This window comes from Diabrotica virgifera, chromosome 6 (assembly GCF_917563875.1).
Source record: "Diabrotica virgifera virgifera chromosome 6, PGI_DIABVI_V3a".
NCBI lineage: Eukaryota > Metazoa > Arthropoda > Insecta > Coleoptera > Chrysomelidae > Diabrotica > Diabrotica virgifera.
In genome coordinates this window covers 29,645,684-29,667,650 of record NC_065448.1, presented here as the reverse complement: position 1 = coordinate 29,667,650, position 21,967 = coordinate 29,645,684, and the positions used below count along the sequence as shown (strand labels likewise).

Genomic DNA, 21,967 nt, shown 5'->3' with positions numbered 1-21,967 from the left:
AGCTGCAGTTGATTATACCTAAAAGTAAAGTGTCAGAAGTATTGCGTCAGTTGCATGACGGTACATCAGGTGGACACTTTGGTATTACGAAGACTCTGCAAAAGGTTCGAGAACGGTTCTATTGGGTGAACTGTAAAGATGATGTAAGAAGATGGTGCCGAAAATGTGAACTGTGTGCATCCGGTAATGGTCCAGTTGGTAAAAAGAGAGCACCCATGAGACAGTACAATGTTGGCAGTCCTATGGAAAGAGTAGCAATCGACATTGCAGGTCCATTTCCAGAAACTGATGCTGGAAATAAATACATCCTGGTAGCCATGGATTATTTTACGAAATGGACCGAGGCCTATGCATTACCAAATCAAGAAGCTGCTACCGTTGCAGAGGTACTTGTTAAAGAATTCTTCAGCCGATTTGGTGTTCCCTTGGAGATCCACTCCGACCAAGGGCGAAACTTTGAGTCAGCTCTTTTCCAAAACGTTTGTAAATTGATTGGTGTCAATAAGACCAGAACAACACCCCTGCATCCTCAATCAGATGGGATGGTCGAGAGGATGAACCGAACGATGGGTAAACACTTGTCCAAAGTTGTATCTGAACATCAGCGAGATTGGGACCAACACATTCATTTATTCCTGATGGCCTACCGCTCGGCCGTGAATGAAACTACAGGTCAAACACCAACCTGCCTGATGTTGGGTCGTGAAGTTCGGTTGCCCTGCGACCTAGAGTTTGGCTGCGGACCTTCCGAGGAACATGTTGCAGGCGAAGACTACGTTGACCGCCTGAAATTACGAATGAACAACATTCATGAACTTGCCCGACAACACATCCAGATAGCCAGTGACAGAATGAAAGATCAATATGATTCTCGATGCAAGAATGAAAGCTTCGAAGTAGGTGATCTTGTCTGGCTTTATAATCCGCAACGTCGTCGAGGCTTATGTCCTAAACTGCAAAGACAATGGGAAGGTCCATATGAAGTTAAGAAGAAAATAAATGACGTAATATATAGAATTAAGAAGTTGCCAAACGGTAAACCAAAAGTTATTCACATAAATCGTCTTGCACCATATGCTGGCTCAAATGAAACAGAAGAAGCACGAGTCCTCCAACAGGAGATGAAAGATGTCGCACAGCCAAGTTTTAATCAATTTATGTCAAATTACGCAGAAAGAAAGAGTGCTAGATTCGGCGTGACCACAGAAGTTCAGCAAGATCTGTTTGGTGTTCCAGAAAACGTCTCTCTAGCCCACTGTGTTGCACAAGACCTCGAGATGACTAAAGGAATCTCGTCCGTATTCAATAGAAAGTTCGGCCGCCTGGACGAGTTAAGGAATCAACAACCTAAAATTGGAAGAGTATTGCGATTGGAAGATGGTCCTCGATCTTTGCTGTATATAGTGACCAGGAAGTCTTATACGGACACGCCAAGCTACGAGAACATATGGCGTGCTCTAACTAATTTGAAGAAAATGGTCTGTAATTATGACATCAAAGATTTGGCTTTACCAAAAATTGGCCATGCAGTAGAAAATCTGGATTGGAAGATTGTGAGAAGCATGCTGGAAGTGATCTTCAGAGAAACTGGCGTACGGATTACTGTGTGTTGCATGAACCCGAAGATGTCATACCCTTCAAAGACAGTAGACTGTTACTTCTTTTCTAGGGGTGTATGCAGAGCCGGAGAATCCTGTAGATTCCGCCATCCTGGGCCATCTAGAGTTGCTGATCGGGACGCTCAGATCTTAAGAGGGGAGCAGTGTAACAAAATAATTATTGACCTACCCTCGTATACCAGCTCCCGTCTCCGGACAGACAGAACACTATCGATGTTTCGAGATACGCCGATGCAGCGACGATGACGTGCAAGCGGTCACATGGACATAGCTGGAGATATATAGATATTTCTGGAATATCTGTATCGCATATATAAATAGGACATATTTGTAAATAGAGTTAGTCTTAAGCTAAAGTTTGTAAAGTAAACTTGTATAAATAAATAATAAAGACGTATATAAATTACGAACCGCTAGTTTTATTGTAATTAGAAGTAATTACACTAATAACCGCTACAATATACAGGGTAGCTCTACTTCAGTGAGTTATTTATGTTTATTTAGGTTTATGTTATTTTTTTTTAAATCTTTATTGTTATTCCTAAATAAACATCATTATTATTATTATCCAGATTTAGCCATACGGCTCACACTCCCTCTGAGGGGAAAATTGACTCATCCCAGATACCTACGGTATCAAAAGGATTGAGCTCTGGTGGGACTCTTTCCGTGTTATCGAGCCTTAGGTGACTTGGAATGCAGGTGTATCTCCCAAAAATTTTCTTACACTTCTGGCCGTCGCAAGTAGTACAGCTTTCTGCATGGTCTTATAAACATGTTCATTGAGACCCAGCTTTTTTATGCTTTCGAGGAGGGTCTTCGGAATGACTCCAGTAGTAGACATAATAATAGGTATCGTCTGGGTACTTTGCATTCTCCATTGTCTCCGTATTTGAATTTCCAGATCTCTATACTTGGCGATCTTTTCAGTAAATTTACTACGTAGATTATTGTTGTTAGGTATCGCCATATCAATTAGTGTTGTTTGTCTTGTTAGTTTATTAACTAGTACGAGATCTGGTCTATTATGTGCCACTGTTTGGTCTGTGAGCACACTGCGGTCCCAGTATAGCTTGTAGTTGCCATCCTCAAGCATACTCTCAGGAACGTATTGATAATATGGGAGATGGTCCGTTTGGAGAAGTCCCAGCTTGTTAGCTATCTCTTGATGAATGATTTTTCCCACTGCGTCATGCCATTCCTTGTATTCAGTTGCAGCAAATGCCTGGCAGCCCCCTGTAATATGTTGGGTGGTTTCTTGTGCTTGACATCCATATCGGCATCTGTCGTTTTGAACCTGAGGGTCTTTGACGATATATTTCAGGTAATTTCTGGTTGGTATAACCTGATCCTGAATGGCCAGTAATGAACCCTCCGTTTCAGGGAACATCTTTCCTGATGTCAACCAATAGTTCGACGCTGTATTGTCGACATAGTCTTGGCTAACCTCATTGGGATGTCGCCCGTGCAGAGGTTTACCCATCCAGGTGCGCAGTTTTTCGTCCTTAGTAAGGTGGTTTATGCGCATTTCTGGTTCCCTCAGTTTGATCGGTGTTGTGTCATCTACTGCGCAAATTGCGCGGTGTAGAGTAGATGTCTCAGCCTGCATCTGAAAATAAGTTCTTAAATTAGCAATCTGTTTATCTAATTGCTCACCTATATCCATAAGTCCTCTTCCTCCTAAATACCGGGGTAATGTCGTTCGTTCTACTGCACTTTTAGGGTGGTGTTTTTGTGCCTTTGTGAGGTGTGTTCGTACTTTTCGCTGAAGATTTTCTATATCCGTTTTTGTCCACTTAACAATACCAAATTATTATTATTATTATTATTATTCGATTCGTGAATGCGCCAGGAAACTTTGTGAATCGGAGCCATGATATTATATTGAAAAACTGCATACAAAAAATGCATTCTTAAAGTGCATCTCAAACAGACAATTAAGAATTCGTCGATTATCGGCGGAAATGAGTTCAGTTTTGTTACTCTGGGGTTTTTGGGGTCGCTGAAAACGAATATGACGTCAAAAGTGATCCGGAGTACCTGTTGCCAAGGGTACCTACACTGTTTACCTCGTCATTAAAATTCATTAAAAAATTAATCAAAAATTATTACTCGGGAGGTTTTTGGGGCTGCTAACGACGAATATGACATCGGAAGTGATTTTCGGAGTACTTGGTGCCCAGGGTACCTACTGTTTAGCTCTCTTGTCGAGTTTTCCCCAAAAAATTTATTAAAAAATTAGTCAAAAATAATTACTCGGGGATTTTTGGGGTCGCTAACTAGCCCAGTAAATGAACGAGAAATTCGGCGATACCGTGTAATTTTCAGGGGCAACTCCGAATTGCATGAAAATTTGGATTTACTTATTTGGATTAAACTTTTGTTCCATAAAGTTTTTTACCTAAGTCAATATTTTTCGAGTTATTTGCCATTTAAAATGTTGATTTTTCGACAAAATAACCACGTTTTCGGACGGTTTTTCGCAAATAACTCAAAAATTAAATATTTTATCGAAAAAAATATCCTTAGCAAAAGTGTAGCTTATAAAAAACTCAAAAAAGTGGTGTATCACTAAAGTCTATCAATCAAATAAAAACAAAGTTGTAGCTCATGAAAAATACGTTCTTATTCGTCTAATTCCAAATCGAATATTTCAAAGAATTAAGCACTTTTCGGGAAAACCCCATTTAAACTTTTTTAAAGTGTTAGCTTTGTTTTAATTGTTAACAAAAGTTTTAGCATTAAAAATAAGCGAGTTGCGCTCAAAATAAAGTTGACCCTCTTTTTTTTTGTAAAAAATCATGAAAATCTCGCCGTGTTTAGCTCCCCAAATGAAATTAATCGCTACCGCTTTACAAACAATTTACTTACCTATCTATTTTTTATATGATCTGTCAGTTTCACCGGTTTAAAGTGTTTATTTTTGAAAGGGTTATAATTGAGAAAGCTTGAATGGGTCACTAATCACGAGTGTATGCAAATTTTGAACAGCCATATCTTAACCAATTTTTGTCTTACGGAGAAACAAAATAAAACTAGCATATTTATAATAGCAAAACCTACATTTTTTTGCTCTTTAAGATTTTTCTTATCACTAATACTTACTAATATCACTAATACTAAGTTATTTTGGAAAAATGAAATTTTTCAAAAATTTTTAGAATTTTTTATTTACTATAAAACCAAATGTTTTCAAAAATAAGCACTTCAAACCAATCAAACTTACAGATCATATAAACAATACACATACAGTTAAAATATATGATAAAGCCAAACGATTAATTTCATTTAGGGTGCTAAATAGGGGGAGGTTTTCACGATTTTTTTTACAAAAAAAAGGGCCATCTTTTTTTCAGTGTAACTCGTTTATTTTTGATGCTGTAAACTTTTGTACAAAACAAATAATAAGCTTTTTTTGATACTTTAAAAATGTTAATAAGGTTTTCCCGAAAAACTCTTCTTTCTTCGGTTATTTCGCGTTGAATTATTCGCTTTGGAATTAGACGAATAAGAACGTATTTTTCATGAGCTACAACTTTGCTTCTACTCAATTTGTAGACTTTACTGGTACACCATTTTTTTTTTCGTTTTTTTATAGGCTACACTTTTGCTAAAAATATTTTTTTCGATAAAATATTTACTTTTTGAGATATTTGGGAAAAACGGTCTGAAAACGTAGTTTTTTGTCGAAAAATCAACATTTTAAATCGCGAATAACTCGAAAAGTATTGACTTACGTAAAAAACTTTATAGAACAAAAGGTGCTTAAAATAAGTCAATTTATCCATTTCCGGCCCTATTTTAAAGACCCGTTTTTTACCCCCCGAGAAGGGGTAAATGCCACCCCCCAAGTAAAAGCAACCAACGGCACAAATTCAACTTTGAAGTGGAGGGTAAGTAGAACCTAAATCCAAATTTTCATGCAATTCGGAGTTGCCCCTGGAAATTACACTCCAAAACGGTCATTTATTGGGCTAAACGACGAATATGACATCGGAAGCGATCTCCAGAATACCTGGTGCCCAGGGTACCTACTTCTTATGGAGTTTTCGGCAAATCCATTAAACAATTGGCCAAAAATCATTAATCGGGGGGTTTTTGGGTCGCTGACGACGAATATGACATCGGAAGTGATCTACGGAGTACCTGGTACCCAGGGTACCTATTGTTTACACCTCGTTTTCTGGAGTTTTCGGCAAATTCAATAAAAAATTAGTCAAACGTCATTAGTTACGAGATAAACAGTAGGTACCCTGGGCACCAGGTACACCGGAGATCACTTCCGATGTCATATTCGTCGTCAGAGACCCCAAAAACCCCTAAGTAATGAATTTTAACTAATTTTTTAATGAATTTGCCAAAAACTACAAAAAACGAGGTAAACAGTAGGTACCCTGTACTCCAGTGTTTCTCAACCTTTTTCTTATTAGGGACCGGTAATACTTAGGATAATTTTTAGCGGACCAATAATTTTTTCAAGTATGTGTTGCCTAAATGGTTAGTAAATTATTATTAATAACTAAAATTACAAAAACTATTTTCGCAAAATTTTTAACAGTTTAATGGGATTGTCTGTCCCTTCTGTATAACAGTGTCCATTTCGGGTTGTAAATTGGTTAGTGCTAATCGAAGTCACGTGTTTATCGAGAACTGATTCCTCGCTTTGTTTTTAGTTGTCGTCATTGTAGAAAATCCCGCTTCACATAAATATGATGTGGCAAAAGGGAGCAACATATTCATAGCCTGATTGTGAAGACTGGGATATTCTTCTTTCATTTTGATCCAAAATTCATTGAATGTCATTGTCAAAAATTTACCTTTCACGTCAAATCAGAACCCAATTTTAAAATATGTTGTTTCCCTTCATTGTTCAATTGAAGATTTTCATATTCTATGAAAGGATTTGTTATACATCAATTACTCTCAAGTAGGTACACCGATGTCTGTGGGAATAGCTATTTGTATAACAAGGGAGGAAAGTGCTACTTTTTCTCCCGAGAATGAAGTTTACTGCCCGACGCGTAGCGGAGGGCAGTAATCATTCAAGGGAGGAAAAGGAACTTAACTCCCATGTTATACATATGGTTTTTCCACCTTCCTCAAATAACAAGTGATTTTTTTTATTTTTACTTAATTTATTTATGGATCTAACCAACAAAATTTATTAGAACTAAAACCAACAAGTAGGTACAATATAACTGTCAAATATAAGTCAAATTATTAATGTAAACATTGTTAAATCAGAATAACAATTTACTGTTTTTTACCATTCTGCAAAATACAAAGTGTTTTTAAATAAACGTTAAAATGTATAGATACTTACGTAATAGAAAATAGATATTGTACAGGGCGTCAATAAGTTATATTTCATGAATGAAATACCATGATGTCACTTTTACTTTTCCTCCCTAGGGAGGAAAAATATTTTCCTCCCTAGGGAGGAAAAGTACAACTTTGCTCCCTACAATCAGGTCCGGAAAAGTATACTTTCGGTAGAGGTAGGTGGAAAAATACTTTTCAAACCCATCAAGCATACAATGCTTGTAAATGGATACAAATTGTTGCATTAAGTTTTATATAATTTAATTCTTTTTTGGTATTTAGCAAATCTAAGTAAGCGGAGAATATTTTACAATTATTTTGTTTAACTTGCGTTAACCAACACTTAATCTTTTTCTTAAATGCATCTATTTTGCTGTGCAAATTAAATATATTTGTTGTACTACCCTGAAGACTTAAATTTAAATCGTTAACGTAAGAAAATATGTCGCTCAGGTAGACCAGTTTTGCGACCCATTCTGTAACGGAAAAATAATTCGATAATGATTTTTTTCATTTAGAAATATTTTCACTTCTGTTCGTAATTCAAATAGTTTTGTCAATACTTTGTCCCGAGACAACCATCTTGCTTCAGCATGAAGTAATAGTATTTAGTTGTAGTTAGAAGTAATGTTCTGCTCCTACTTCTTGGCAAAGGATTGCAAATAATCTTGAATTTAAATCGCTGTTCTTATTAAAATTCACGATTCTTATAAATTCGAAAAACAACATCATTTAGTTCTGGTGACAAATTTCTCGTTGCTAAATGTTGACGATGTATGACACAATGTGTAATTATGAGATCTGAGGACGAAACTTCTTGAATTTTTTTAGCAGCACCACAGTGCTTTCCTGTCATATTATCTGCTCCATCAGTGCACAGGCCAACGCACTTTCTCTGTTGGATGTCACTGTATCCGAGCGCGAAATTCGCGGGGTTTGCAAATGCAATTGCAAAAACATATTTTCTGCGGACTGTCAAAATTTTTCCACGGACCGGTGCCGGTCCATGGAGCGGCGGTTGAGAAACACTGCTGTACTCCGTAGAGCATTTCCGATGTCATATTCGTCGTCAGCGACCCAAAAAACCCCAAGTAATGATTTTTTGCTAATTTTTTAATGAATTTGCCGAAAACTCCATAAGAAGTAGGTAGGTACCCTGGGCACCAGGTATTCCGGAGATCGCTTCCGATGTCATATTCATCGTTAGCGACCCCAAAAATACCCAATTAATTATTTTTGACTAATTTTTTATTACATTTTTTGCTGTAAACTCCACAAGACGAGGTAAACAGTAGGTACTCTGTGCACCAGGTACTCTGGAAATTACTTCCGATGTCATATTCGTCGTTAGCGGCCCCAAAAGCCCCGAATAATGATTTTTGACTAATTTTTAATGAATTTGCCGAAAACTTCACAAGACTCATTTCCGCTGATAATTGACGAGTTCTGAATATTTGAGATGCACTTTAAGAATGTATTTTTTTGTATGCAGTTTTTCAATATTATATCATGGCTCCGGTTCACAAAGTTTCCTGGCGCGGCGCATTCACGAATCGAATGCAAAAAGAATTATTAAGATCCGTCTTGTCCTTTTTTTTTGGAGGTTCGTGCTTTATTGTTTCGACTATATCAATATGTTAACTTTTGTTGTTTTGCAGGGCTGATTGAAAATGTATTCGTAAATCCTCCAAAGATATCAGTTCAGGATAAAAACGTAGGGATAAATAAATCCATACATATTCCCGAACGAGAACCAGCAAGAGTAGCACCAGGAAACGGGCTACCCTGGCAGGAATTGCTCACTATTCCACCAAAACAAGTTATTGTAGTTGAAAGAATGCATTCAGGGGCACGAAGGCATATAACATTAGATTTTGGCAAACCTGTTTTATTAACAGATGTTTTTATTCCGTTTTGTTCTGATTTGGTCACACTGACGATCGATATTTGGTTAAAAGAGGAAGATGTAGACGAAACTAGGTTGGTTATGGCCATGGATATTGGAACGAGGAACTTATTGTTGACTGATCTACAACCGCCACCATTATGTAGATACATGAAGGTATGTAAAATGCATTATTATTATTTATTGAATTTTATTTCTGCCTTGTTACATGCAAAATTCTTTGATTCCATTAGTATAAGATGAATACGTCCTTGTTATTGGGACCGTGCAAGTTCGGCAAAGCGACCTCTATTTCTACGCTCTTTACTTTTATTCGCACTTTTAATTATATTGGCCAATTATATTAGTCCTGGTTGCTGGATAATTGTCAAAGCCATAGTCCAAAAAAATAATAAGAAGAAAAAATAAGATGCAGGTTATGTTATGCAAACGTAAACAATTGTATGTAGTAAATAAAATTAGTTATTAAAATGCAGTACTACAAGCAAAATACAATTAATTAAATTTACCTTTATATAATAATTGCATATCATATCAATATTATGGAGCAATATATAATTTGTCTGCCTCAATGACAGAAGGTATGAAATATACGTCAATTTGACAATTTCAATTGACAATATGAATTATTTAAAATAGTTGCAATATTTCTCCGCGACTCGCGCACGGTCGTTTCTCGTTTCCCTTCCAAGTACTACACACCGCGAATAGTAGTTCCGAAATATTTTGTAAAATATATCTAAGTTTATTTATTAATAAATATTTGGAGCTTTCAGAAAAGACTTCCATAGACTTTTTTTTAATTTTTTTTGTTGATTTCTGTTATTTCTATTTTATCAAATGTTCGTCTGTCTTGTACCGGGTGTCCCAATAAGAATGGCTCTCGGCCATATCTTAGGAACCGTTTATAGTACAGCTTTGAGAAAAAATATTTATAACAAAAGTTGCCTCGGGAAAAGCCTGGAAATTATTTTCATAATTGTAGGTCCACCGCTAGAGGGCGTAATTGAATATCAAAAATTAAAAAATCAAAATTTTACAAAATTTACCTATGAAAGGGCACTGGAAATCCAATCATCGTATTCTTCATAAAATTCTGCGCATATTTGATTTCACAAGTTTAAGCCTATCTTTGCAAATAAGAGGTGGGGGTGAGTGGGAATCTTCTTATGAAAAAATCGCTGTAAGTCCGGTTATGCTAAATCAAATTTTGGATACGTGGTCTTGTTGAAAAAAGCTCTTTTTTGTCAATGTAAGAGTCTTATTTTCGAAATAGCCTAATAAGTAATATGAAAGCTATTAAGCGTTATTTAATTATTTTCGGAAATCTAGTTTTCTTTGGAGAAAATTAAATACAAGTATGCATTTTTAATCCTGTATTACAAAATTAGACCAAATTAGCAACATAATACCGAAAACCGCATGTCGATACTTTTTTTCTATCTCGAGATATCTTAAGAAACGTGTAAATTTTAAACAATTGTTAATGTCACCGGTAAACGAAGTTAAGGAAAAGTAGTGTGTTATGGAAAAAACAAAGAAACTTTTTCCAGATGTAAACGTATATAATTAATTAAAACAACAATAAGACAAACAACACTATAAAATATAACAAAGAAATAAAAGCAAATACTTACTTAGTGATGACCTAAATGTTCAAATTGTTGCTCATCATTTTCGATGCAAGCATTTACTCTTTCAAGAGTAGATTGAACAGCAGTCTCAATTTCTGCTTTCTCAATGCTTTGAATGGCGTTTCGGATTCTCTAGATTCTAGATCATGTTTTCTCGCGCAGTGGGCCTAGCGGCAACAACAAGGTCTTTAGTCCGTCCCCATAAATAAAAGTCTAAAACAGTTAAATCTGTTGCTATTCAATCTACTCTTGAAAGAGTAAATGCTTGCATCGAAAATGATGGGCAACAATTTGAACATTTAGGTAGGTCTTATTTCTTTGTTATATTTTATAGTGTTGTTTGTCTTATTGTTGTTTTAATTAATTATATACGTTCACATCTGGAAAATGTTTATTTGTTTTTTCCATAGCACACTACTTTTCCTTAACCTCGTTTGCCGGTGACAGTAACAGTTATGTTTAAAATTTAGACATTTCTTAAGATATCTCAAGATAGAAAAAAGGTGTCGACATGCGGTATTCGGTATTATGTTGCTAATTTGGTCTAATTTTGCAATACTGGATTAAAAATGCATACTTGTATTTAATATTTTCCAAAGAAAACTAGATTTCTGAAAATAATTAAATAACGCCTCCTAGCTTGCATATTACTTATTAGGCTATTTCTAAAATAAGACACTTACATTGACGCAAAAGAGTTGTTTTCAACAAGACCAAGTATGCAAAATTCGATTTATCAGAACCGGACTTACAGCCATTTTTTCATAATAAGGTTCCCACTCACCCCCACCTCTTATTTGCAAAGGTAGACTTAAACTTGTGAAATCAAATTTGCGCAGAATTTTACGAAGAATACGATGATTGGATTTCCAGTGCCCTTTCATTAGGTAAATTTTGTAAAATTTTGATTTTTTAATTTTTGATATTCAATTACGCCCTCTAGCGGTGGACCTACAATTATGAAAATAATTTCCAGGCTTTCCTGAGGCAACTTTTGTTATAAATATTTTTTCTCAAAGCTGTACTCTAAACGGTTCCTGAGATATGGCCGAGAGCCATTCTTATTGGGACACCCGGTACAAGTTGTTGTCTCTTTTTTATTAAATCTTGTGTCCCTTACTGAGTTTTTGTAGTTTATCTGTTTTATTATGGGTCGATTCTTTTGCTACTGATATTATAGTATTCGTTAAATTTTTGTTTAAGATTTAGAAGGTTTTAATTTTTGTCTATTAGTTCAGTACCTCCTGTCAGTCTGTTCGCATTCGATTTTTCTATTTTAGTTCATCTATATTTATTGGTTTTTGCCTGGCGTTAATAAGTTTTCTTATTTCTGTGTTGGTATTAATTCTTATTCCTGTTGTTAGCATTCTGTCATCGCTATCCTATCGTGTTTAACATAATTCTGTAACCTTCAACCTCTGTCGTTGCATAATATGTAGTCTATTTTATTCTATATTCCATTTGGGCTCTGCCAGGTCTATCTAGTCTGTTTTGGTTTTTCATTATTATTTTAAATGAAAGTACATACATCAAGAATATTATCTGAAAATTTATATTCAACAGCATGTTGAATATAAAGCAACTTCGCTGCAGCTTCGCCACAGCGTGTTTAAGCGTAGTGAGAAACGTTTAACAGCTGTACCCCTTCTCTTTTGTAAATTACTCCGCGATTCAAAAACATTGCGGCGTACATTACTTTACGATTTGACAGACAAAAAAGAAAATGAAAATACAGTTGTCAAAACTTTAAACTGCTTTTCTCAAATTGGTGGACATTGTAACTAAAAAAATACTTGACTAATCCACCTGATATTTTACACAGATATTCTTTAGATATTTCTTGAGGTAAGGCTGTCGAGATATTTTTGATGTTATACTTCTTTACGATCGAGAGTGAAATTTTATAATCCTGGGCGCATGCGCACACAGACAGTATCTGTATGTATCAGAGCTGTCAGCGCAAATAAGTCATTAAAAGAATATATTAGTGTTTTTAGTAAATGTATTATTTATTATAATTTTTGTGTCTTTGGATTTGTCTTCCTCGGAAGTAAGATAATAAAAAATATCTATTATAACATTTTTATACTTCACTTGATCTATTTGTCACCGTGATATGTAATTATATCTGAGACGTCACTTACAAGGGGCTTGATAGCTTGGTTGGTAGAGCATTGCACCAGAGATCGATAGGTCCCGGGTTCAAATCCCGGACATTCATATATATTTTTTTATTTTTGGTATCGTTTTAATGAAAATTTTTTAAAAGTTTTAGGTAAGAAAGTTAGTTTAATATTTAAATAAATTACAAATAACCTGTTAAGTGTATTTATTTCGTTGAAATTATATAATAGAAGTATAACTTCTTACGTGCGTACAAAGTACACACACATTCTTTTTTGTTGTTGTAAGCTTATTTTTTGTTTAACAATGATAAATATGTTGATTTTCATCGAGTTTTTGAAAGAAATTTCGATATTGTGACTTCTGAGTGATGCCAAAAACTCAAAAATCGTTAAAACTAAAAACTCGACAACGTTACCTCGAGAAACTCATAAGCTAATAAAAACTTTTTAAATTATTTAGTTCACATGATATATTGACGAGTTCTGACGTCCACCGCAAAATCCGTTTTTTTGTGAGGTGAGGTATCCGTTTTTTTTTTTAATATTGTTACAAAACTGTCTTTACGCGGTTGACTTTACTATTTTATTATTTATGTTTTTAGGCACAAAGTTTAATTTTAGTTGACTTTATTTATTTTTAATAACTTACTTCTAAACAAATGAAAGACACTGAATTTATATCTTTTATTTTACAAACTACGATATCTAATTTATTTATTACATTACGTCTAATAATTTATTTACATAATTACAATTATGTACAAAAATATATCGCGCTCGATACATATCACAGTACACCGACGTATTTAAATTCACAACTAACTCACTAATTCCAAAAATACATTATTACAATGTTCCAGAATAAGAAAGATTATTACGGAAGAATTCATCTTATTCTAGAATAACAATCGAATGGTTATTTACATAAATATCAAATAAGCATTTTCTAGAAAGAAATATCGAGGTTAATATACCTGTTAAAAAGGTCCCCCTTTTAAATGCATTCATAAAGAGGGTATTACATTATCCTAAATTCAGATCCGATATTCAGGATAATCCTCGCGATTACGCTACACTAAATTTAGGATCGTAAATTATAAACAAGTGTTGAAACCACAGGGCTTGGGTTTAAGTAGGTAAAACTTTAAAAAGCAGGTAAAAATAGAGCGACCTGTATCGTCGTCTCCGTTATGGAAATGATTCCGATTCGATTTTTTTGCACAAACTTACTCAAAAAGAGGTCTTTATAATAAATCCACAGGGTGCCAGGCGGTGCCGTGGTCGAAAAAATGTTTATAAACAATTTTTTTTAAACAAATTCACAAAAATAATTTTTTCATTTCGAACAATTTTTTTTAGATAATTTGGGTCATTTTAAACAAAAAAGATGTCTTGTCATTTTTCTCTAAAATTGATTGTTGTCGAGATATACGCGATTTAAAATTTGAAAAATGCGAAAATAGCCATTTTCAAGGCTTAATAACTAAGCGTATCGCGTATAACTCGACAACAATGAATTTTAAAGAAAAATCAAGAGACCTTTTTTGCTCACAATGACCCAAATTATCTGAAAAAAATTTGTTCGAAGTGAAATAGCTATTTGTATAACAAGGGAGGAAAGTGCTACTTTTCCTCCCGAGAATGAAGTTTACTGCCCGACGCGTAGCGGAGGGCAGTAATCATTCAAGGGAGGAAAAGGCACTTTACTCCCATGTTATACATATGGTTTTTCCACCTTCCTCAAATAACAAGTCATCTTTTCATTTTTTCTTAATTTATTTATGTAACTAACCAACAAAATTTATTAGAACTAAAACTAACAAGTAGGTAAAATATAACTGTCATCTGTCAAATATAAGTCAAATTATTAAAAATAAACATTGTTAGATCAAAACAACAATTTACTGTTTTTTACCATTCTGTAAAATACAGGGTGTTTTATAAATAAACGTTAAAATGTATAGATACTTACGTAATAGAAAATAGATATTATACAGGGCGTCAATAAGTTATTTTTCATGAATGAAATACCATGACGTCACTTTTACTTTTCCTCCCTAAGGAGGAAAAGTACAACTTTGCTCCCTACAATCAGGTCCGGAAAAGTATACTTTCGGTAGAGGTAGGTGGAAAAAATGATTGTTGTGAATTTGTTTAAAAAAATTGTTTAAACAATTTTTCGACTACGGCACCGCCTGGCAGCCTGTGCATTTGTTATAAGGACCTCTTTTTGAGTAACTTTGAGCAAAAAAATCTAATCGAAATAATTTCGCTAAGGGGGGCGACGATACAGTCTGGACTACAGCGCTAATTGTTAATAATTAAAAATAACAGCTTTGTATTAAAATAATGACAAATATTTCTTCAGGATCTTAAAGGGGGGATTTTAAACTTTGAATTGATTGCTTTCTGACTTTCATAATATAATTTTTAATCGAGTTATTAAGCCTTGAAACTGGCGATTTTCGCATTTTTCAAATTTTAAATCGCGTATAACTTGACAAAGACCAATTTTAGAGAAAAATCACAAGAGACCTATTTTGCTCAAAATGACTCAAATTATCTAACAAAAATTGTCAGAAATGAAAAAAAATTATTTTTGTGAATTTGTTTAAAATATTGTTTAAACAATTTTTCGACCACGGCGAAATTCTTCTTCTTCAAGTGCCGTCTCCTAATCGGAGGTTGGATATCATCATCACTATCTTTACTCTATCCACCGCTGCTCTAAAGAGTTCTATAGAACTGCATCTAAACCAGTCCCTTAAATTCTTTAACCATGACACTCTCCTTCTTCCTATACTCCTTCCGCCTCTTATCTTTCCCTGTATTATCAGTCTTAGCATTTCATATCGCGGTCCCCTCATTACGTGTCCCAGATATTGTAACTTTCTTATTTTTATTGTGTTTATTATTTCGCATTCTTTACCCATTTCTCGCAGTACTTCCGTGTTCGTTTTCCTCTGTGTCCATGCTATTCTAAGCATTCTTCTGTAACACCACATTTCAAATGACTGTAGCTTATTTATGTGTTGTTATAAGGACCTCTTTTTGAGTAAGTTTTTGCAAAATATCGAATCGGAATAATTTCGCTAACGGGGGCGACGATACAGGCCGGTCTAAACCTTAAAAACAGTAGACGAAGGGCCACTGAGCGTTCTTGCGTCCTTGGCATATATGTGCCATTAATTATGAATGTCACTATTATTATCAGCATCCAGTGACATTTTTATTGTTTTGGGTACATACAAAATGGTACGCTTGTACATCGCATTTTTAGGATGTCGGAAACCGTCCTAATTAGGATGCTAACCATCCTAAATGCGATTACACTATCCTGAATTCAGGACATCCTAAATATCGGATCCTAAATTTAGGAAGTTGTAATACCCTCTTAAATCGAATTCGGTAAACAAGACCCTTTCTGTTAAATTATAATAAATAGGCAAGGAGCTGAAAGCAGTCGGGTGACAAAATCACGTCACAATATTCTTTGAATTGTACTGAAAATAATTATTTAATTTAAAAATAAAATAATTCTATTACACTTTAAAAAAATCACAAAAATGTGCTTGAAATGTTGATATCAAATACTACTTTCTTTTTCTGCCAGTCCTCCCACTGTCCACTTTATTTTCTTAATTTCTTCTTCTAAGTCGAGCAGTTTTCCTTCTGAACTTGGTGTGCGTATGATGAATGTAGCTATGAACCACTCAATTGTTTTTGTGGATTACGTCAGGGCTTACATGTTCCCCAGAGAGTTATATTATATGTGTTAATATTATTCATCCTACAGCTACAGTTTCGGTGTATAGATTTTTACTTTTTTAAAAATTTTTGTATCTGTTGTTATTTTAACATTCTTAATTAATTTTTTGTAATTTTCAGATAACTGTCGTTGGTCGCTACGGAATGTCAACAGTCAGATGCCGTATCCCTCTAGGATACTTCTATGGCCACATAACAGTAATGCCGGATGAAATCTGTCCCGACATTGCCCAAACTTCGACAAATAATGCACCAACTTCAGACTTAGACAAACAACTCGAAATTTTGTCGAAACTCTTCGAAGACATCAGCTGTCGATATAGTTTAGCGTGTTCAAAATTGAAAGAGCTCTTACAGCCTTTTATTATATCCGACATGAAGAACGCGGCTCATCTAGCCACGTATATGAACATTTTGAAGGACAGAAACGGCACTGGTAATAACGCTGAGCACAACAAAATTTTCGGAGCATATCAAGAGAGCATAAAGTATCAGTACCAGTTGAATATAATAAGAAACGTAATGACCAGAATAGAAGGTACCACCAATTCGTCAAGTTTCCAAAATTCTGAAATTTACAGCGATAAACTAACATCAATAGCGGAAAGTCTATTAGAAGTGCTGTTATCTATTGATGCTACAACTGAAATGTCGAAAGGTGAATGTCAGCAATTTTTCAAAGGTCTATGTATGACTCAACCTTCTAGGTTACAGCTACTCGGAGCAATGTTTTTGGAAAAAAATTGTGGGAAGTCGCTATTTTGGGGCGATTTCTTAGCCGACACGTTAGCAGAAAACTTCGCAACTTCCTGCATTCAAAGATTCCCTCAAGATAAGTTATTTGTTTTACTCTCATATCTAAGTCGAAAGTCTTCTGAAAAAAGCGCTTGTATTGATGCAGCTTTGCGAATAGTGTACGACACTCTCACTCCGCTTACAGCCAATAGAAGGCCACTGTTAGCTGCTACTATTGATTTGCCACTATTGTCTTGGGAGCTGATGTTTCTTTCACTCCAGTTAACTTTGTGTAAAGCCTCATCTACTTCGGTCAACAGGTGGAATTGGGTGCTGGGTGAAATGGTGGGCACTAGGAATCTGGATACTTCAAAAGGGAATAACAGGAAGAAAACTTGCAAAAGGGTGGCCCAACCATCTACCAATACTTTACAGGTAAATACTATTATGCTCTATATTTTCTCTCAGTTATGAGATTGATCAGCATCTTATCAATTCAATTAATTAATTAATAATTTAATTGTTACTCATGGAAACAAAATCAGAATTTAATAAATCTTCCCAATAAAAAAATGTTCTCAGGGCTAATTGATTTTAATATATCACCTTTAGTTGTGGCTTCTAGTATTTCGCGTTGCTTACTTTATCCAGGACAAAACAAGGAAAATAAATATGCTCACAATCATATACATTTTATAAATATTATTTATTCATATACTATACTATAAATATAAGATTCAAAATGTATGGTAAAACTTTGTTCCCTCGTAAAAATATTTTATCTACTAAAAATACATAATCTGTAATTCTACTATCTCCTTTTCTTTTAACAAAATTTTATTTAAATGTTTCGGTGGACTGTTCTTATTATTATAAAAAAAAAACAAAATTTAATTTTCACCTTTTAAATATATTACTTATCGAGGGGTTCGAGCGAAAACCTGATAACTAAAAATAACATTGTTTAGAAATAATCGCGATTAAAGATTTTAGGAAGTTTGAAGAAGATTTCAAATCGTCATAGGAAGTTCAATCAAATCGTCATTAAACTTTCTATGACGATTTGAAAACTTCTTCAAACTTCCTAAAATCTTTAATCGCGATTATTTCGAAACAATGTTATTTTTAGGTATCGGGTTTTCGCTCGAACCCCTCGTTATGCCCTCTATGAATTTATGAAGTAATAAATTATGCTGTCAAACTGTTAAATTGACAAAAAACAAATATGGTATGTAATATCAAACAACTCTCTCTTTTCACAAATAATCTGACTAACCTTATCCATCTTCTTAACTTCTTCTCATGGATTGTGTTGTCCTCGTTTCTCCCACACGTGCTCGTCGGATGCTGCAACTGTTCTTCTTGTTCAAACTGTTTCTCAAACAAGACAACACTCGCTTGAAATCTCTCCTCAATTTAGTCTCTGACTGGATATAAACAATATCAAACTTTATAATTCCAAGATTTTTTCTCTCAGCTCGATATCTTGTGCAAAATTGATACAAACCGGCTACTCGTTCCAGACAGAAAACTGGATTCTATTCGGACACGAGGAGATTTTACTTCTCGACTCGATCACGATTTCGTCTCAACAGAAATCTGCTTACACGGCCACCAAATTAACCACTTTACACAAAATCACTACTTTCCAAACTGGAATGGCTTCTTCAGATCTTAATTACACAGTAAAACTTTTTCCCTCATCAAACTCAGACTCAACCATTCTATTCTCCCTCCATCGGTCTCTTTCGCCAATCACAAGCATCCTCTCAACATTACCTCCCTACTTCCAGTTCTTAAGAACCAATAGTGTTGTATACAAATTTTCTGTCTTGTCAAATTTCCAGAAGATATTAAAATTAACTTCTTTCTTATATCCTAGAAAAAACCCTCTTTTCTAAAACTAAACAAGTCTGTTTACTGTCGTTGCTTTCGAGGAAACCATTTAGAAACGTTTTATTGTTCACTCCAACCGCTAATACATCCACTTTCTAAAACCGATCGTAATTTAGTTCCATTGTTTTGAATTGTTGAAGTCCGTTCGTAGAATCTTTATCACTACACTTTTCCTCTTTACCACGAAACACTGCTTACGACTAATTATATTATTTACAAATTTTGGCTATATACAGGGCGATGAAAAATTTACCATCTCGTGGTCTTTGGCATAAAATGAATTCTCTAAATTTTCCCCTTAAAATTATATAACAATACATATTTGATTATGTTTGTTCAAAGTTTTGATTGTAAACAAACTAAATAGTTTATATTTGTCTAAGAGGACTTCTACTTTCTTAAGTTTAAAAAAATAGATTTTTGTTTTTTTTACGTAATAACATTCCTTATTATTATATACTGTACTAAAATTTTATTAAGAAATTGGAAATAGAAACGAACTTATAGCTGTATTTAACGCTATCTACTTGAGCTAAAACTCGTTTGTACACAACGAGCGCGACGCCCGACGTGTGCGCTGCAACTGGACAGTTGGATTTTAAAGGGGGCACGTGTTTTAAATTATTGAAATGTATCGAAAATTATTGTCTTGACAATCTGGAAAAATGCCTGGATGGTGATCATTTGAAGTAAGGGGAGGCATCGAAATAAGCATAATATTAAAAGACAATTTAAAGGTAATCAGTATAGTGCAGAAAACAATTCTGAATTGCCCAGTTCCTCGGCAAAACATAAAATCTACTGATACACTGCATGTATCTTATGGGGATAAAAATTGGAGAGCCAGTTGGTCGAAAAATATCAATGAAGCTTGTATTGCTCAAACCAATATTATTCGATAAAATTACAGTAAAAATACTTTAAAATAATTTTTTAGAGATTTATTTATTAGTTCTAAGTCCCAAAAATTGAATCTCGTTGGAATTTAAAAAATGTTACAGGAAGGCAGAAGAGTGTCTCCCCAATTTAAAATGCATGTCTTGGAAGACGCCCTCTGCAGTAGTGAAAAACAACTACATATTAAAAAAAATTCTGTATACATTGAAACTTTCTTAACAATGTATAAAAAAATTATAGCCATAAATTTATTTGTTTTTTCTTTAAAAATTGTCTGTTTTGTCCCCTTAATTTAGTAAACTGTCAAAGTACTTTGCAAGGGTGGAAATATACAGGGTGTTCAGAGTGTGGCACAATTTAATGAGTTTTTTTTTAAATACCTACAGAACACTTCTATTTAGAAATACGAAAACTGGTACGTTTATTTTTCTTCCAGAGATGGATCGATTTCATCAATTGCGAATCTTTAGTACCGTTCATATGGGTCCGTTTTGGGTAGGTCAGTGGTTATTTTATAGCAATATTTTTTGTCTCTTTAATTTTGGAGCATTTTTGACACTAGATTATTCTAGTACTAAAAGTTACTCTTTCTTTAAGTTGGTATAATACACCGTTTTTTGATTTTTTTTTTCAAATTCAAAAAACGAAAATTTTTAAATTGATTTTTCTAGAAAACTGTGTGTCCTACCGACTTAAAGCAAGAGTACCTTTTAGTACTAGAATACCTCGCAATTTAATCCAGTGTCAAAAATGTTTAAAAGTTAAGGACAAAAAAGTTATGCGATAAAATAACCGTTGCCATACCCAAAATGGACGCATATGCCGGTACATACTAGAAATTTACAATTTATCTCTGAAAAATAAGTAGGCGTACCAGTTTTCGTTTTTCTAAATAGAAGCGTTCTGGAGGTATTTAAAAAAAACTAATTACAAGATGCCATTTTCAAAGAGCTCTAGCTCTCTTAGGAAGCATTTTTGGACTAGGTAATTTAGGTTAAATCTTAATATTTTAAGTCCAGAAATCTACAGTTAAAATATTTCCAATTATTAATAAAACACTCTGTAGGTATAGACAATACGTTTTAGAGTCAACATAACCTCAAATAAAATTTGGTATATTATTTTTTAACTAATTAACATTTTCAGACCTACTCCAGTATTGTTGTCGGCGGAGGTCCTGTTTATACACAGAATTTGAAAAGTATGATAGTCCATGACAAGTTAGGTAGACTAAAATCCATTAAAAAGCTGCAAGATGAAGGAAGACTAGCCAAAGAGAAGAAGGAACAGGCTCTAGAAAAACAACATCCCTTATTCAATACTCCACAAAATATTGATAATAACCATTGTTTAATTGTAGCCAAAGGTCTCTTGCAATTAATTTTATACATGGACCATTCCTGTAGTGCAGACATGTTGCTCTTGTGTTTTAAAGTAAGTATTATACAGCATGTTCAGTTTTAAATTAGATATACGACCTATAAATGGCAACACTGCACGCCATCGACTACCAGACGGTCCACACTTCCCACGCTAATACGCCTGATTCTCGCCGATTCTTACTCCGTCGATCCGTCCTCTACCGTCATTCGGCGATTAAACAACGATAAAAGGTTTAAGAAATGTTGCCGATTTTAGCGCTTCTTTCAGTCGTCTATATCTAATCGAAAACTAAACGTATTGTATATTAGTATACGGTATTTATATTTATAAAGTAAGCCATGGCACGACACACTGCTGGACAAATTACAATATGTGGAAATATTGTTTTTTGTCAAAAAATGTGCTCTGTTCTTACAGATTTTCATAATATTCTTTTTCTCATGACACGGTGAGCTTGAAACATGTTATTATCTAATTTACGATATCTTCAACTTTTTTTGTTGAAATATCTTCTACAACTCAAAAGTAAACAATACAAAATTTAAATCCAAAATTTAAATCCGCTAAGCGTCCCTTTTTGAAAAAACTATTTAAAAAAAAATATAAATTTCTGAAGAATTTCTTGAACCCTCCCGCATATCCTGCACCCACTGAATTTTTTTTTTAATTTGAAAACTAGTG

At 34.2% G+C, this 21,967-nt stretch overlaps 1 protein-coding gene across 1 annotated transcript in view; it reads left to right on the top strand.

Moving 5' to 3' along the window:
* LOC114335746 (baculoviral IAP repeat-containing protein 6) overlaps positions 1–21,967 on the top strand; it is a 214,717-nt gene that overhangs the window by 91,431 nt on the left and 101,319 nt on the right. Inside the window, exons 10-12 of the mRNA XM_028286039.2 lie at positions 8,600–9,003; positions 16,496–17,545; positions 21,050–21,337. Of these exons, the coding sequence (XP_028141840.1) occupies positions 8,600–9,003; positions 16,496–17,545; positions 21,050–21,337 (1,742 nt within the window). The remainder of the gene's footprint in view (positions 1–8,599; positions 9,004–16,495; positions 17,546–21,049; positions 21,338–21,967) is intronic.